A 19,407-nucleotide genomic window follows, 5' to 3' on the forward strand; every position below is an offset into this window, starting at 1 on the left:
TCTTGCTTTTCTGAGCCACAGGTTGAGATCTTTTTTTTCCTCCTTTAATTGAAGGATTCTCTTCCAGGGCAGCAGCTCTATTCCCAATAAGCAATAAGTATTAGCATTTAATTGGTGCTTTGATATGCTAATTAACAACTATACGTATATAGTTTTAGAACTGAGCACTCCATTAAATGTGTTGTTAGCAGAGCTCCAGATAATGCTTGAATTTAAACTTTACTAATGTATACCTCTGTTAAAATAATCCACAAATGGGTCCTTTCATTAACTCAGTTTCAGCATTACCCATTAATCTGAATTAGTGAAATTTCCCATGCACTGCTGCTTTACTTACTCAGGGGGATGGGTCTGGGCAATGTACTTCCCAGGAGAGAAGAGGTGTCATATGTACACCATCACTGACTACTCTATATCACATAGAAGCTTAGCATTTTACACGTAGTATATGGGTTAATCCTCTGGCAACCCTATGATTCCAGTTCCCTTACATTCTTATTTCACAAAGGCTGGGTTAATAAGAGACTTTCCTAGAGTCTCCACCTTATAAGTGATGGACCTGGTATCCAAATGCAGCTCTGCCTCCTGAGTGAAGACATTAATCATTATTCTGCTGATACAAAGTCTGAATGCAGAGAATTAGGAAAGATTTATAAGAGATGTCAGTCCTTGAGGCTCAGTAAATATAGGTGTATGACAAATATCTGGGATTCAGTCAGCATGCAGTAAATACAGGCAAAAGGGAGGAACTACACATGAGTACCATGAGGAAAGCCTTGGAAGTGATGGATATATTCACTATTCTGAATTTGGTGATGGCATCACATGCCGAAGCAGTGATTGTACACTTGAAATATATGCAGATTATTGCATATGACTTATACTTCAATTAAGCTCTTTTAATTTGTTTGTTCAGTAGTTAAACATCCCCACTTTAAGATCCATCACGTTGGATATTCTCAATCTGAAGAATGTTTGCTGTTCATAATGTCGAACTTTACCTGAGTCCCATGCTTCCAAAAGGCAGCGATGGTTATGAAATCCCCTCACCCTTTTGTCTTCCCAAACGCCTCCAACTTTTTGTGCTCCGTGGAACAGCCCCCCCAGAGGCCACCGTGCTTCTGTGTATGTCAAGGAAATGCCATCTCTAGTGTCCTCACGACTCCCAGGAAACTCGTGATGACTTGCTTGTTTACCTGCCTCCATAAAACTTCCTCTCCTTTTCTATGACATATTTCTCATCAATGAACACTCTCCCTGAGGATGTGGAGAAAGGGGAACCCTCCTGCACTGCTGGTGGGAATGGGAACTGGTGCCGCCACTCTGGAAAGCTGTGTAGAGGTTCCTCAAAGAGTTAAAACTAGATCTGCCCTACGACTCAGCAGTTGCACTCCTGGGGATTGACCCCAAAGATACAGATGCAATGAAACGCCAGGACACCTGCACCCCGATGTTTCTAGCAGCAATGTCCACAATAGCCAAACTGGAAGGAGCCTCGGTGTCCATCGAAAGATGAATGGATAAAGAAGATGTGGTTTATGTATACAATGGAATATTCCTCAGCCATTAGAAATGACAAATACCCACCATTTGCTTCGACGTGGTTGGACCTGGAGGGTATTATGCTGAGTGAAGTAAGTCAGTCGGAGAAGGAGGAACATTATATGGTCTCATTCATTTGGGGAATATAAAAAAATAGTGAAAGGGAATAAAGGGGAAAGGAGAAAAACTAAGTGGGAAATATCAGAAAGGGAGACAGAACATGAGAGACTCCTAACTCTGGGAAACGAACTAGGGGTGGTGGAAGGGGAGGAGGGCAGGGGGTGGGGGTGACTGGGTGACGGGCACTGAGGGGGCCACTTGACGGGATGAGCACTGGGTGTTATTCTGTATGTTGGCAAATTGAACACCAATAAAAAATAAATTTATTTTAAAAATTTTTTAAAAATGAACACTCTCCCTACTGCAACAGCCTGAATGAAATCATTGCCTTCATTATCAGTGTGTTTTGTCTTTCCTAGTACCCAGAGACGTTCACAGAGGCTTCGACGCACCATGCATATTCTTGATATAATATTTGCTTGGGTGATGGGGGGTAGTATATCAGGGTTCTGGTCGGTTGTCAGTTGTTTATGTGTTCCTATAAACCCCTGTACCTGTATTTTCAGGCACTGGTAGAAACAGATTTACTGTTGTAAAGGTTAATCTTCTTTTCTTCATTCATCTTTTCCATAGTATCTGTGCTGTCTGTTCAGAGGAAAATGAGAACAGAATTAGAAATCCAGTCTGTAATGTTCTCTGTCTTCTTTGGAGTGAGCAGGATGTAAAAGCTTAGTGCTTAGGCACTATTGTACTGATTTCACTGCACTCATGTCTCTAAGTCATTTAGTCCAACTACCGGGGTGGCAGACTTGGACAGGTTATTTGTGAAAAAGACTAAGACGGGAGGGAGGGAGGGGAGCAATAGTGGTTGCTGTGTAGCTTAGCCTGTTAGGCTGAACTGAGTCCTTTTGAACGAGAGGCATCATTTCAAGTCAGAATGGTCTCCAATGTCCTTTATAGGAAAAGATGTGGGTGGTGTATCTCTTGTAAAAAAAAAAAAAAAAAAAAAAAAAAAAGTCCTCTCTAGTTCTTCGTCCAGGAGAAGAGTGACTTTCTCGGGACCTCCCTTATGTAGTCCACTATCACACTGGTGTGAAGTCTCTACTCACAAATATGCCCAGAGACGTGTTATTTATTGCTCTGAGATGAGAATGTTAGTGTCGTAAAAATGTTTGCTCCAATAAAACCACATTGTTTTCTTCTAATAATTAATAGCTTTGGGCACCAAAGACAACCAACAGCATTTACTGCACACCTCTTAGCTGTAAGCGGCTTTTTCTGTTTTGTGCTGGGGTTGGCCCTGATTTGAAATTGAAATATAACTATGAGCAAAACATGCTCAGTGGGGACCATCCCAAATCAGAGATGACTACCCAGCCCAACTTCTTGTGATGGCTTCCAGTGTGAAGCAGGGAAGTGTGGAGCGCCACAGTCCCAGCAGCAAAGAGGAGAGGTGAAGCAGGAGGGTTTTGGCGGCCATCACTTCAAACCAGTTGTCTTATTAATGCGCTTCTGGGTTAAAGAGTCAAGTCATAAACAGCTACATGTACCTGTCAGAGTGAGATCATCTGCCATGAGCACAGAATCCACAAATAGCCACCCGCAATACAGAACATGATACGGAACAGAAACAGAGAACATTTACAAACTACCTAAGCTGTTTTATTAACTAACAGGCAACTGCACAAATTAGTCTCAAACCCCTGCAGAATTGTAGGACACACTGGGTGCTAGGAATCTAAAAACTGAGTTTAAAACCACCCTAAATCTCCCTGCTTCCACATACTTTCTTATTCCAGAGCACTGAAGAATCTACTGGAGAAGAGAAAGATCTCATAATTTGGCCTCTTATTTATTTATTTATTTATTTATTTATTTATTTATGAGAGAACGAGAGAGAGAGAGAGAGAGAGAGATGCAGAGACACAGGCAGAGGGAGGAACAGGCTCCATGCAGGCAGCCTGATGTGGGACTCGATCCCGGGTCTCCAGGATCATGCCCTGGACCGAAGGTGGCGCTAAACCGCTGAGCCGCCAGGACTGCCCTTGGCCTCCTTTCAGTATCACTAAGCATGCCATCCACCAGTGGTAAGGACATAAATACTCAAACAAATACAAAAGGGAAAAAAATATCACCCTGAGATAAAACAAAAAACAAAGATGTAATCAAAAATAGCAGCAATGAACATGGCAATAATAACAACAAAATAGGGTCACCCTAACTATTTTTGGTCGCAATGTAAAAAAAAAAAAAAAAAAAAAATCTGTGTTCCATAAACCTGGACTCTCACCCACGGAGACAAGCTCTGATTCCAGCTTTATTGCTGACTAGACACCTTTGCAATGACCTTTGTGACTAAGATCCTAGTGTTGCAGTCACTGTTTCCCAACAGGAACAGGACATGTGGTGATCTCAGCAACATTTCCATTTTCTTCTTGCAATACTTTATTTGTCACCTGGCCAGCCAGTCTACCTGAGGGCTGACTCACTCTTTACAAGTTACATATTCATTATTTCCTGGAGGTAAATCACTGGCTGCAAATGTTGCTCTGTAGGATCTGGCCTATTAACAAGATTCTTACTGGAACATCCCTTTAGGTTTTTTTTATATATATATATATATTTTTTTTTTAAAGATTTTATTTATTCATGAGAGATACAGAGAGAGAGAGAGAGAGAGAGAGGTGCAGAGACACAGGCAGAGTTGGAGAAGCAGGCTCCATGCAGGGAGCCTGACGTGGGACTCGATCCTGTGACTCCAGGATCAGGCCCTGGGCCGAAGGCAGGCGCTAAACCGCTGAGCCACCTGGGCTGCCCCCTTTAGGTTGTTTTTTATCACTATGATGACATCAGCAACTGCTCCCCCTCGTAGCTTCTGCTGTGACTTCCCCATCTCCATGCTCAGGGCATCCCAGCAGAGGGGTTCTGGGAGACGCAGACCGTCCCACAGGCTGCAGCCGAACACCAGACTCAGGACTGGAACAAAGAGCCCCTGGAGCTGGGGTCTCTTCCCACCTCATCACAAATTAAATATTATTTTGTGCAAATTCCCGCTTCTGATCAGTGTTTCTTTCCTCTCTCCCCACTCTTGGCCTCTGCGAGATGGAGCACCATCTGTCAGTTTCTCCCCAACTGAGTTGTCTCTGATCTAAACCCACACCACTTTGTACCCTGTATGTACAAAAATATTTAAAAATGAGGGAAGAGAGCTTCTTTTATGTTTTTCCAGATTCAGGATGGGTCTTTCATCCTCTGCATCTTGGCAACCATAGTGAGTCTGTGGGGTGTCGAAGACTCGAAGATCAGTTAACACGTGAAAAGAAAACCTGACTGCAGATGCACTGACACTTTCCCCCACAGACGGATCCAGGTTACAGGGCAGTGCGGCCTTGGGTCTTGCAGAAAGAAGGAGTGGAAACGAAGGGGTGGAAGGGCTGCTCTGCAGCCTCCTGTCTTCCTCCCCATCCCACCTCCGAACTGCATTTCACTGAGAACTGAGCCCAAGTGTGGTGTTTATAGGACTGTTTGGGTGCCGGGGCCACTAGCAGCCTGACCCTGACCCTGACTTCTCTGACACCTGTTCAGTCGCACAGAGCACGCCCACAGGGAGGCCAACCTCTGAATGTTCTCCTCCCATCTTGCGTGGCTTCAAAGCACACGTGAGAGATTCAACAGTAACCACCCCGGTGAGCAAGCCCTTTCTGAGGACACAGGTTTCTTTTCCTTTCTAATTAAATGAATCGTGTTTAGTTGCATTCCTAGCACTTGGGGTAGTGACTTGTGTTTTGATCACAAATACGAGAAGTGGTCCCTGGCTCAAGGACCACAGGTAAGCCCGCAACACCCACAAGAAGATCCCCTCTATGCCCGTAAGATATAGTCCAGGTCCAATTATTTGGGTCTAACAGTATCATCGACTTGATCCATAAGGACAGTTTTTACTATTCCTTGCTCATAATAGGTTTGCCATAAAGTTTGTTATTTTGAATTGACTTTTATCAAATTACAACCATTAAGTAAATAACTGTTCCCAAGCAAAAGCGAAATTATTAGAAAATTGACAAGAAACACCAATTTAAAAATGAGAGGTGCCAACGTCCATAGAACATTTGAGTTTGCAGAGGCCTGGAGTACATTTGGTGCAACCCATTTATTTTAATACATATTCACAGAATGCAGGTCCCACATCTATTGAATCTCTGCCTCTTAAATCTGCATTTTAACCATTTTTTTTCATGTAAATAATCTAACATTTTTAAAAACTGCCATTACAGCACTATTTTTCTATATCTTCAAAAAGATTCAACCTTACTTGCAATAAAGACTTGCCCTGGAGGTTGAAAATGTGTTTTAATACAATAACAAGCGGCTAGGTATCTGAGCTAAATTATTGATAAGTAAGTTATTCCAATAAATCTTCGTCCGCACCTTCTGGTCCTCCAGCTTATTTATTTCATTAGCATTATTGACCAGGGAACACAGGAAAGAAGGAATATGATCCATGTATATACATATATAAAACTTACAGCCCTCCTAAAATACCTTCCTCAGAGGACGGCAATAGAACAGCTTCCACAACGTAGAAAAGAATTGAATGTTATAACAATGATTCTAATTAGTTTGGAATAACTTTGCAAATCTTTTTTTTTCCCCCTAAATGCAGAAAATATGGGAAAGATTAGTTAGTCAAGAATGGAAGAGTCAGGGATCCCCGGGTGGCGCAGCGGTTTGGCGCCTGCCTTTGGCCCAGGGCGTGATCCTGGAGACCCGGGTTCAAATCCCACGTCGGGCTCCCGGTGCATGGAGCCTGCTTCTCCCTCTGCCTGTGTCTCTGCCTCTCTCTCTCTCTCTCTCTCGGTGACTATCATAAATAAATTAAAATTTAAAAAAAATTAAAAAAAAAAAGAATGGAAGAGTCAGTGGTGAGATACAGAAAGTGAGAGCCCGCGGTGGGTTAGCAACCCCTTCACTTCTGGAATCCCGAGAACCCAATTAAAATTCAAGTGTGGTTGTCAACGACGTGCTTTACTAACGTGCTTCCAGGAAATGGTTATTTCTGGTGCACCTAATGTATTCAGTGAAGGGAAACCCTAAATTAGAAGGGGTGGTTTCGGTCCTCAGTTTACCATGACTGCCACCTCTCTTTGCTTGGGGAGAACAGACACACTCTTACTTTTTAAGTAGGGGAGTCTTCGGAAATAAACATTTTTAAGTTAATTACTAGAACGATTGCAGTCAATGACTCATTAGGAATTCTTACAGTACAGCACAGTCACTTTTTTGAGAAATTGCTACGAAGAAAATTGATTCTATAGATATGCCAACATACAATGAAATAAACTGTATTATAAGACAAAATAATTCGTAATAATAAAAACGTATTACCACGTCTTTGCCTCATCAACTTTAGCTCTGACTTAGCAAACTATTCCTTGTGGTCATTAAAAGCACAAAAGAACATCAAGCAAAATTAGATTATCGTTATTGATTTTTGTCAATAAATTCCAAGTCAGAAGCCTGACTCCTGCTCAGTTCTCAGTTAGAAACTATTTTATTTTTATAATTAACTCATTTGGAAAGGGAAATAAGGCGATAAAGAGCCCGATCCAAATAGATGACATCATTATTGTGATTTATTGCCATTTCTTAGGAAACTTAGTTGATGGGAGACTTTTTTTTGCGTGGGGAAATTACTTCACAGGGAATAAATCTCTCCCTCCCTCTGCTTCTGTCTCTCTGTCTCTGTCTGTCTCTCTGTCTTTCAAGAAGAAATAGAGAAAGAAAAGCTTTAAAGAAAACCATATCTGGGGGCATCACAATGCCAGATTTCAGGTTGTACTACAAAGCTGTGGTCATCAAGACAGTGTGGTCCTGGCACAAAAACAGACACATAGATCAGTGGAACAGAATAGAGAATCCAGAAGTGGACCCTGAACTTTATGGGCAACTAATATTCGATCAAGGAGGAAAGACTATCCATTGGAAGAAAGACAGTCTCTTCAATAAATGGTGCTGGGAAAATTGGACATCCACATGCAGAAGAATGAAACTAGACCACTCTCTTTCACCATACACAAAGATAAACTCAAAATGGATGAAAGAACTAAATGTGAGACAAGATTCCATCAAAATCCTAGAGAAGAACACAGGCAACACCCTTTTTGAACTCGGCCATAGTAACTTCTTGCAAGATACATCCACGAAGGCAAAAGAAACAAAAGCAAAAATGAACTATTGGGACTTCATCAAGATAAGAAGCTTTTGCACAGCAAAGGATACAGTCAACAAAACTCAAAGACAACCTACAGAATGGGAGAAGATATTTGCAAATGACATATCAGATAAAGGGCTAGTTTCCAAGATCTATAAAGAACTTATTAAACTCAACACCAAAGAAACAAACAATCCAATCATGAAATGGGCAAAAGACATGAACAGAAATCTCACAGAGGAAGACATAGACATGGCCAACATGCATATGAGAAAATGTTCTGCATCACTTGCCATCAGGGAAATACAAATCAAAACTACAATGAGATACCACCTCACACCAGTGAGAATGGGGAACATTAACAAGGCAGGAAACAACAAATGTTGGAGAGGATGCGGAGAAAAGGGAACCCTCTTACACTGTTGGTGGGAATGTGAACTGGTGCAGCCACTCTGGAAAACTGTGTGGAGGTTCCTCAAACAGTTAAAAATAGACCTGCCCTACGACCCAGCAATTGCACTGTTGGGGATTTACCCCAAAGATACAAATGCAATGAAACGCCGGGACACCTGCACCCCGATGTTTATAGCAGCAATGGCCACGATAGCCAAACTGTGGAAGGAGCCTCGGTGTCCAACGAAAGATGAATGGATAAAGAAGATGTGGTTTATGTATACAATGGAATATTACTCAGCTATTAGAAATGACAAATACCCACCATTTGCTTCAACGTGGATGGAACTGGAGGGTATTATGCTGAGTGAAGTAAGTCAGTCGGAGAAGGACAAACATTATATGTTCTCATTCATTTGGGGAATATAAATAATAGTGAAAGGGAATATAAGGGAAGGGAGAAGAAATGTGTGGGAAATATCAGAAAGGGAGACAGAACGTAAAGACTGCTAACTCTGGGAAACGAACTAGGGGTGGTAGAAGGGGAGGAGGGCGGGGGGTGGGAGTGAATGGGTGACGGGCACTGGGTGTTATTCTGTATGTTAGTAAATTGAACACAAATAAAAAATAAATTAAAAAAAAAAAAAGAAAAGCTTTAGGCTTACTGTTGTGCGATTCCGCTGCTGACACTTCTTACCGTGAGGAATGAGCCCTATTCTGCTGAGCTGCCACCAAGAACACAGCAGGTTTGCTGTCGGTGGAGAGATGGCACATAGCCCCCCCCCCCCAAAGATGCTGAGTATTGGCTGACGATGCCCACCGAGGACTTGTGTGCTCCTCTCTTCAGCTGGTCGCCCTGTGACATTGTCACCATGTGTCCCAATTGCACTGGATTTGGCCAACGTGAGCCATTTCCGAATGGCTTCTCTATACCTTTCTGAAAGCCTCCCATGATTTTGTGAGCGGTTGTTCATTTCTACCACGAGGTTCCCTTTGCACATCCCGTGTCCATCCCTGGAATGAGACGTGTCTCCACGGAGACTTGATTTCGCCCCGTCGAGGGTGGTCTTTGGACACAGACCTGGGAGCTCTGTGTTTCTTACTCCTCAACTGGAAGATGGAAATGACCTTGGCTGCTGCACCCTCCCCTCCTCACCCCTGCAGCCTCCTCCATATCGTTCTCTGCCTTCCGTGTGTCCATCACTCTGTACCGGCCGATTCTTCATGCAACAGCCATAGGGACCTTTAGAAAATCATGCATGGGATCACTTCACCCACCTACTTACACTCTCTTAAGTTCTTGATTTTGCATTTCAAACTTAGGAAAAGAAAGAAGGAAGAAGGAAAGGAAAGAAGGAGGGAGAGAGGGAGAGAAGGAGGTAAAAATGCATCTAAGGGAACCTCCTGACCCAGCAGCCCTCACTCTACAGAGGCTCAGCTCTTCCCCACTGCACCTGACCCCGCCTGTCACCATCCATTCCCGCCACTCTGAAGGCCATGAGGAAACCAACTTCAAATAATAATAAAAGGTATAACAACGATAATGATAAGAAGCCTCACAACAAACTAAAGATGGCAAGCTGATTGCTTCCTGCTAGTCACCCAGCCAGCATCTAAGTTAACAGTGAATGAGTACTTTCCTTAGCCTGAAAGAAAATACAAGGGATTTTATAAATGCACAGAATTGGGATTAATTTTCGGGACCGTAGCATCTTTTCCAAAATGCCAACCCTTTACTGAAACCGACCCCCCCACCACCACCTCCCTGCATGCAGCAGCCTCCAGACTCTCCCAGCCCCCAGCCCCAGCAGTCCTCGCACACCGACTTCCACCCCGGATAGCAGGCCAGAGAAGATGCCTCCCTATTAAAAGAAAAAAAGTTCCAAGCTTGACTAGAACAGAAACATGAACATTTTATTCACTGACTGGAGAATCAGATCTGATTTTCAAGTGACCAGAATTTAATGGACCAGAGGAAGAAACAGCCCAATAGAGAGAATTTTAAAAAGTCTCCGGGGGGGATAAAAATAAATTGCTTTGTAAGTATATCCCTCTATGTGTCCTGCCCCTGCAAAGACGCCGTTCTGTGCACGCTACAGGAGCATTAGCTATTTTTACCAACTCCTCCCCACGTTAGCACCTTGCTCATGAGAGGGGTTTATCCTTTCACTGTTCAAATATTTACTGAGCAACCCACGTGCCAGCCTGTTTCATCTCTGGGGATACGCAGACTGCAGTGACACAGTCCCTGTCCTCAAAAACCAGGGAAGTGTGATGGATTCAGTAATAAGATAAATGAGCACAACAAGAGCATGAAGGGCTTCCTGGAGGGTGACACCTGTGAGGTGCTGCTGGCCAGAGAGGAAGGTGGGAGACGGGGTTGGGGAACCGCGCTGTAGAGTCGATGGAGCTCATCATGAAATTATTTTTTCCCAACTTTATGCTCTTAAACTTACTAAGCTGTCGCTACCTTATGAAAGTAGTTGAGACCAGAGGATGCAGCGCAGACCAGGGAAAATCCCAGAAGCAAACCAGCAGTGCTTCCAAGTCTTAGGGGTCTGGGAATTTCTGGAAGAGAAGCCACACCTCTGCTACGGGGCTGTCGGGGGCATCACTTCAGCAGGACCAGCGGTCTCCCTCTGGCCCACCCCCCTGCTGTCTCAGACACCACATGGGGTGACGTGTTCCTTCATCCATCCTAAGTTACCTCCTATTCTTGGAGACGAAGGAGCTTCTGGAGCTGTTTTGCTATTTCCTCGGGACGAGCTTTAACATTGAGATAGAGGGAAGTGTCCGAGTTCCCTGGAGAGCAAGGACACTAAACGGGTGTCATTGGGGCTGGTGGGAAACAGCGAGCAGATCCAGAACAGGGGCTGCACAAGACATTCTCCTGCCTCCCTACTTTACCCCGTTCCACTGAGTTCTTCCTTTAAGTCTTTGAAATTGCCCCAACTGGGACAATCTGTCCCCTTCCCTCCACATTCCTAAATTCCTAAGCCTCCCCTCAAGGAAAAAAAAAAATGTCTAAAATTTAAGATGCTCTTCTAACGATCTTATTCTTTCAGTTGAGATCAATTACTGGGAGGTCAGAACAAATCATTTCACAGACACCACAAATCAAAGTAGACACGGTACACCCTGGCCCCTTGTGTTGTCTGAGCTCGGTCCCACGGTCCGTCAGTGAGCGTTGGGCTCAGAAATACACCCTGTGGATGAGCACTGGGTGTTATTCTGCACATTGGCAAATTGAACACCAATAAAAAATGAATTTATTAAAAAAAAAAGAAAGAAATACACCCTGTGCAACTCACATGATGACACCTGCATGCTTTGGAAGCACGTACATGTAGTCCTGAGGATCCCTGGGCTTTGTTAAGAGGCCAGACGTTTTCTGTTTACACAACAGAAGTGTCCAGTGCCAGGGAATTTGCAGCAATCCTCCTAGATGCACATCCAAGAGGCTGGAATCCAAAGCCCCCTCCACAGGCAAACAAAGCGTGAACACATTCATTCACTCAAAACACATTTCCTTGGTGCCAGGAAATGCAGTTGGCAATGGGGATGAAGTGACAAAGGAAACACGGTGCCAGCCTTCAGGGACCTCAAAACATTTTCATTTAAAAGAGATGGGTGAGACGTCTGTGTTTTCAAACAGGACACTATTGACCTACTGGAAAGGAAAATATTCACCTGGCTGGGCAATCCGTCCTTCCAAATAATGTGAAATATTCCTTGCTGAAATCTCACCAGAAGAAATGATCAGAAAAAAAAGAAAAGAAGAAGAAATGATCAGTAACGTGATGCCCCTAAATAGCCCTCTGTGTTAAGTCCTCTGGTAGCAGGTGCTTCTGTGAGGTTCCATTCCCCAAACCACAAAGTAAGTTGTATCTTCGAATCAGGCCCTGGGATCCAAGGCCAGGCCAGACTGTTACACATTTTAATCTGAACACCTGGAATTCATCAGCCTGGTTAGGAAGACAGCCCCCCTGCAGCTCTGGCTCCCAGGAAAATCCAGTCAGAACGTGTGCTCAGGCATTCCATGCTTGTTCAGAAGTGAGGGTGACGGTGGGTTTCTATCCGTGACGTGCCTACTGGATGCCTGACGCATACATAACGAACACAAGTAGTTCCATGACGCTCATATCAGTGTCCTGTGATACAAGCCCAGTATCAGCTGCACCCCCAAGTTATTGGGGAAACACAGAGGGGTTTGCTCAATTGCCTCTTAGGTTCCCCAATTATGAAAAGCAGAACTAAGCACTGAGCCTACATATATGCACATATTTATCTATATGCCTCTTGAGAAAATGTAATCAGAAAGCAAGTCCCTGTATGACCACAGCTGACTCCACCAGCCACAGTAGCGGGTGGATGTTTCTGTGAAGAAATACCCTACATCTGGTTGTATGTCCACTACGTCCATCTCTATGGTCCAATGACTGGCCACGTCTTGGGAGCCTATTCATATCCAAGACATTAAATAGACCACAGGGTTCATGAAGCCATTCTTTTTTTTTTTTCAAAAGAAAGAAGAATAAATATTCAATACTAAAAATTTCTACCGTGTAAATATGTTGGAACAATAAATCCTCCTCAATATTAAATTAAATGTCAGCATCTAAAAGCAAATAAAGAATCAGTGAGTCTTTTTCTAATTTTTCGAGAATCCTGAGATTTCTTAAAGACCTGTCTACTTTGCACCTACCACATGGATTATGGAATTTATGGGAGTGAAGCTAAGCTCAAGGAGGTTGGGTGCAGCCGGGTGGAAGATCCGAGGTGCTGAGAACTCCAGCCGACCACATCACTCAAGCCCTCGGGATTCTGCTGTGCAAACATAACTGAGGCACAGGCACTTGGATGCCCAGCTCAGGTGCAGAATCACTTTAGGAGGCTGTGAAACTTCTGAATGGCTCTGGACCCACCCTCGGCTTTCCAATTTAGTAAGATCAGGGTTTGGAAGGGATGTGGCCTGACCTGGCCTCGATCAAGCTGTTCCACCAAACCCACTTTATAAAAAAAAATAATAATAATAACTGTTCATCCTTTTTAATTGTCCTTTGACAACTATCTAAGTTTACATGTATCTGGTAACACAAGAAAACTCTGAGGCAAAGCAAGTGTCGTGTTTGTGTCAAAATGCCACCCCTAAAATGATTAAGTATCCCAGGCCTTTGGCAGGAGCTGGGGAAGCATGAATGTGGTGAGAATCCTCAGCTGCTTGTGACCCGTGATGCGCTGTAGTGGCCATGAGCCCCCACGGAGCCTTCACAATTCATTTTTACTTATCTTATTTTTAAACCAAGGGACCTATAGATTCACTCTGGTGAAGGGTCAGGAGGGAAATCTGTGAGTTCACTTACTGCGAAGCATGAGTTCCTGTTTGTAAGAGGACCTGAAAGCTACTTATCTGTGACTTCTAAGAAAGAGTTCGCAGTAAAATAGCTGCAAGTCGCCAGTTTACTGAAGAACTGGTGTCATTAATCTACCGTTAAATCTCGGCTACTTCAACAACATAGCAAAGTTCCCACTAGCACAGGAACTTGGGAATGCCTAAAAATTTTAGGAAGACTTCTCATCAATACATCTTCAGTATTTTCTCAAGGCTTTCATTGTTTCAATTGCTGTGTTTTTTCATATTTAATCATCAATGACTATTAGTTCAGCACTACCATTGTCACAGTTTTTATTTATTTACTTATTTATTTATTTATTTATTTATTTATTTATTTAAAATTTTTACTTATTTATGATAGTCACAGAGAGAGAGAGAGAGCAGAGACATAGGCAGAGGGAGAAGCAGGCTCCATGCACCGGGAGCCCGACGTGAGATTTGATCCCGGGTCTCTAGGATCGCACCCTGGGCCAAAGGCAGGCGCCAAACCGCTGCGCCACCCGGGGATCCCTGTTACAGTTTTTAGCAGGTGTATTGATTGATTCTACAATATAGGGTGACATATATTTACATTAGTATTTTTGGTCTATGATTTTCCAACTCCGCTTGTGTGAATTATGTTCTGTAAACATGTGGATCATTACACGCTTACAGCTAAGGCACATATATTTATAATCCTCCAAAGTATGTTTGACAGTGTGATCAATCACTCACCTCTACAGACCTCCCAGGTGAAACTAAATGGGGCGTGGATGGGGGTGGGCTGAACACTACAGTGGGAGTGAATGGCAGCGAAATATCACAGTGATTTGCATGGAACAGAAATTGGTAGATGCTGATTTGCATGGAACAAAGAAGGTTCTCTTAAAAAAAGAGCTATATTGGTGAAATACTTTGGGGTCAAAGTAAAAATCAAGCTTAAATATATGCAGGAATTCTCAGGACCCTCTGTGTGTTAGCATGCATTATGAATCTCTGTGAATGAGATAAATCATATAGAACTTCTCAGATAAAATTTGCTGGTACGTAACTATCAACTTTTACGAGGCCATAGATTGGGAAGTAATTGCTTAGAATAGTGCTAATATTATCCTGAATCTCATCTATGGGAAAATAAAGGTCATAACTTCCAAGGCTATTCTGACCCTATGGAAGTCATTGATATAAACTATAGGCCCATTGGGCTAAAAGTTTAAAAAGCCAAAGCCACAAACTGTCACATATAAAATGCTGCTTTATTTTGTGGGTGCCACCATTCAAAGACCACCGGGAATGCATATGTAGGCAACAAAGTCAAGTTGATTAATTGAGGCATCAAGAAAGACGGCACACCATGAAAATCTCTACAGAACCTCAAAAGTGGGAGGTTGAGATGAGTACCTACATAATTTGGGGCCAAAGTTTACCATGGGATGATGTTGGCAGAGAATGATGAGAGCCTGTAAACCGGGGACAGGATAGAAGAGGCCAGTGACCTTGACTTCAGAATATGAGTGTCCACACATGGGCAGCGTTACTGTTAGACGCTCCCACCGCAGTCTTACCCTGGAACACACGGGTCTGAGTGAACTGTTCTCAAGGGCTTGGAGCTTCCACACTCTGGGTTGCACATCACGGCTGGGTCTTTATTTATGAAGGCAAATTTCCATTCTGTCAATCTTTTTGGGAAACGGCTCCATGTGGCATTCTACTCGACAGCCTGTCCTTTCTTTAAGAAAGCACGAATTCCTTGACGGAGCTCCCTGCAGAGTGTGGAGGTGTGAACACATGTTGCTGGCAATATCACAAAACTCAGGAATCAGGGCCTCGGGATAGTAACATCTGGGAGTAGCTTCCAAGCCTGGGAGAAGAGGACTCAACTTCTCTGGTCCTATGGTATCGTTCAAATTTGTGGCACAAGAAGATGGCATTATAGTGGCAGATGATAAGCTCCTGTTTGTCTCTAGGTCAGTGGGGCTGGCTGTGGCTGAAGGGGCGCCTCTGTGGGTAGAATGGGACAACTCTTCTCAATCCCAGCTGCCAGGACAGAGGATGGTGCCATCTTGGTAACGTGGCTCTCATGGCAATGGTAAGAAGGCTAAGCCGCATGGTGAAAGCATGTGGGAAGCTTCTGCTTGACTCAGGTGCACTAGCATCCCGAGTCACACGGCCAAGCTCTAAGTCTGGGGAAGAAAGTACTCTCCCACCACGATGAGACCACAGGAAGCACGGGGGGTAGATCTCATACCCGCTCATTTCTCTCCTTCCAGTCGAAGGCAATGTGGATATTTGATCCTTTCTCTTCATTTATAGATTGGGAAACTGAGGCTCTCAGAAGTTATAACTTTCCAAAACATAATTATATTGACTTCTAAGCCAGGTTTTTTTTTTTCATTAAAAGATTACCATTTAAGTACAAACAAAATAAAGCACATTATTCCAACTGGCCAATGTCAACAATTAAAAACTTCAGAAAAGACACGTACAAAATTGAGCAATTCAGCTATAATAACCTTGATTGGTTTTTTTTTTTTTTTTGCCACAAATGAAAGGTAAGCCACAAATGAATAGCTAAGTCATAGTGAACTTTATTATCAGCTCATTTATTTCAAATATATATTTTATCAAATAAGTAGCTCCCGGTACACTTTTCTAATACTTATTACACCTACTATAACACACATTGCTGATATACTTCACTTAAATTTGCTATTATTTTTAATTATCTCCCTGTAATTCTTCCTAGACATTAAAAAAGAAAAGAAAAGAGGCACAAGAAATTGATAAAACAACAGAAGGTAAATGCTAAGTGCACCTAACCCAGAAGTTCTGATTGAAAAAAATCAGAATATAGATTGTTTTTTCTTTTTGTCTTTGTTTCTTGTTTTGCTGTATATGTATTTTACTGGTAAAAATACTGGTTATAGAGTTTCTAATTTATTCCAAATCATGATAATTTATTCAGGCAACTTTAGTATTTTTGATACATTCATGGTCATGTTTTGATTGGTCTGGAGTGCCTACCAGTTCCTTCGCAGAGCTCAAACCTGACTGACCACCAAGTCACAGCACCCCCTATTCACAAATTATGTGCTGGGAAAAGAAAGTGCTAAAGCCTGTGCTTCGGAGAAACTCCCTCATTCCAGAATATAAGATTTTGAAGCAAAAAGTCCAATGATCAACTCCTTAGAAGGTGCACAGTGGCTTGAAACCTCCGTGTCTTGGTTTAAATCCCAAGACTGTCACTGAATCGCCCTGCCACCTCTTGGAATGTCCGTTACTTCTTAGGTACTTATGGATAAGACTCATCTGGAAAGACTCCTTTAAAAATATGCTACCAACTAATATATGTTAAGTGATAATTTTTATAACATACATTTGTCCATATATGCACATGAATATAGAGTATATATAGCTACAGACGTACATACATGGGAAAACTGTCTCTGAACAGTGGAATGATAGCTCAGCACTTAGTGTTTTTCTTAAGCCCTTCTATCATCTTTCTAAAACATATTACTTTTCTAGTAGAGAAATAAAAATATTTCCATTTCATAAGCAGACATATTCAGAAGCCCCTGGATTGCTATCTTCACATACTCAAGAGTCAAAGATAAGCACAAGGGAAAACTGAATTTATACATGTAGAAAGTGTCAGAATATTATTTTTATTTCTTAAAGCTCTGAAGAAATCAGACTGTCTTTCCTTAGCCAGCAATGAATGGTATCATCTCTCAGCTCGTGCACTGTGCCTCCTTGTTGGAAATTGGCTGCACACAGGCGGTGCTGCTCCATGCAGGGAAGTCTGTCCTTGTCAGCCGTCGCAGGCCAAGCATCTGACAGTGTATGTTCCTTCCCTGGTTCTGCTCCTAGGCTCCCATGTGCCCCCAAAGGGCCTTCACCCCTCTCTACCAATTCCCTATTCCAAGAGATTGACAATACGCTTGTCAACAGGATTCACTGCCCTTTGGCTTGTCTTTGGGTTTAGCCAATAGAAACATCTGGAAAAATCCTGGAGAGATGGGAAAATAAGAGTGAGGTGCGTCTTCTCCTTGTTCCTGGCCAGCAGCGTGGACATGGGCCAGCTGCCTCCCTGACTGGAGACCCATAGCTCCTATGATGGATTCTTCTCCACGTACCACCCATTCCCTGGGTTTGAGGGTTTCAGTCCTACCACCAGAGCCTAGAGATGGTCATCTTTCTCTCCTCCCTAATTGGTCACCGTTATTCCTTCAACGATGTTTTTCCACATCATTGTACAGAGTCTGTTTATTAAGCTCTCCTCAAACTGAATCACCCAGTCTGTTTCTTGCCAACTCCCTGGACCACGAAGATATTGTTCTTTTCTTCTTTGTGTAGAAAATTACCTATGATATTTCATTTCTTTACCTAATTGGTTCCATTAACTTTAATTGAGCGTCCACTATGTTTGCTGCTGAGCTAAATCCTGAGGATATAAGGATGGATAAGGGATGGACTTTACCATGAAGGAGGTTTACCAAGTGATAGAGAAGGGCATATAAACGATGTGACCATATAACGTATCGAAATTGGGATACTTTTGAGTAAGAAGGGAATTATTGTTAATAACTGTACTAGAAAACTGGCCAACACTGTAAATGTCTTGGGCAAACCAGAGATGAAGAGGTCACTGCTGACCCTGTAATGAGCACTTCAAGTGAGGTATGCACAGATTCACCAGATGCTTGATTGGAACTGGAGATATGAAGACGAATATGAAGAAGGTTCTCTCCCTCTATGAGATTAGTCCCATTTGGACTGTGGAACCAAACAGATGACTTGGACCAATGTGATTAGAGTTTGTAGATCCACAAACATTCCAATAGGCCGGGCAATTGAAGGAAAGAAAGAGTTCTTACGGCCACCTGTGCATTGACTCTGCTGTTTCCAGATGAGAAATGAGAAGGTAGCTGTACGACATCATGTTCCATGACCAGGAATGTTATAAACACTCTTGTAAATTGAAGTTTAAATAGATTGCCAGAATAAGATTTTCTGGCCCCGAACATGCACCTCCTAGCTGAGGTCCTGCACAGGCAGCTGACCCAACAGCACTCTCTGCTAAGGAGCAAGGATGCATATTCACTATACTTCACTATACTCAAATAGCCGTCCACCTAGAAAATAACACAGTAGGAGAGACAAGGTGATACCCGGTGAGTTAATTAGTCCTCAGTCTAGTAATCACAGCACAGTTCCTGAGCCAATAGCAGAGGTGGCCCTGGTGGAGGTCTTCCTTAACTCAGAGCAGAGTTTCTCCTCCTCCAATTTCCTCAGTGGTCTTTTGGAAGCTTCCCTAAGAAGAAAAAGTGGTCATTAAGTTACTCCCCTTCTCCTAAAGAACTTTTCAGTAAGGACCAATGCTCTGCTGACATTCAGCTTCCATCTCCTATTACAGTGTATTCATCGATTTCACATGAAACTTAGGCGGTGGCCAACGGAGATCAGACTATGTTGTCGACATTTTCTACTACCCAGGCACTTGGGCCTTAGGCCCACAGTCACTAGTTCACAAGCTCTGGTGGTGTGTTCTAGTAAAAACCACAGTGGCAATTACAGCAAACCAGACAGGAGACAAGAGTCTGACAATGTTCTGTCCTTCACCACATTGCATCAGACCTGAGCACTGAGGAGGAATATCCAAGGTTGAGACAAGTTATTGACTTAAATTTGAATTTTATGAACAACAACAACAAAAAGATCCTCTCTCAGCTGTTTGTTTTCTGCTTTGTTCTGTTTTTCTGAGGAGCTTACCAGTCACCTGGCTACTTAAGAGAGCTTGGAGATGGAGAGAAAGTTCCTAATG

At 42.9% G+C, this 19,407-nt stretch overlaps 1 protein-coding gene across 9 annotated transcripts in view; it reads right to left on the bottom strand.

The window, feature by feature from the left end:
- The window catches only part of LOC144299352 (uncharacterized), a 145,737-nt gene that overhangs the window by 116,439 nt on the left and 9,891 nt on the right, over window positions 1-19,407 (bottom strand). For 2 of the 9 annotated variants that reach the window (XR_013366097.1, XR_013366096.1), the window contains one exon: window positions 1,966-2,247. The exons of 5 other annotated variants lie outside the window; for them this stretch is intronic. Coding sequence is in view for 1 of the 4 variants with exons in the window: in XM_077874907.1 (XP_077731033.1) it covers window positions 18,786-18,897 (112 nt within the window). In the remaining 3 variants the exon portion in view is untranslated. Of the gene's footprint in view, window positions 1-1,965; window positions 2,248-14,265; window positions 18,898-19,407 lie in introns of those variants that run through there. 2 more of the 9 variants (XR_013366095.1, XM_077874907.1) reach the window with 1 other exon arrangement.

The sequence above is a fragment of the Canis aureus genome, chromosome 27, assembly GCF_053574225.1.
Source record: "Canis aureus isolate CA01 chromosome 27, VMU_Caureus_v.1.0, whole genome shotgun sequence".
In the NCBI taxonomy this organism is placed as follows: Eukaryota; Metazoa; Chordata; class Mammalia; order Carnivora; family Canidae; genus Canis; species Canis aureus.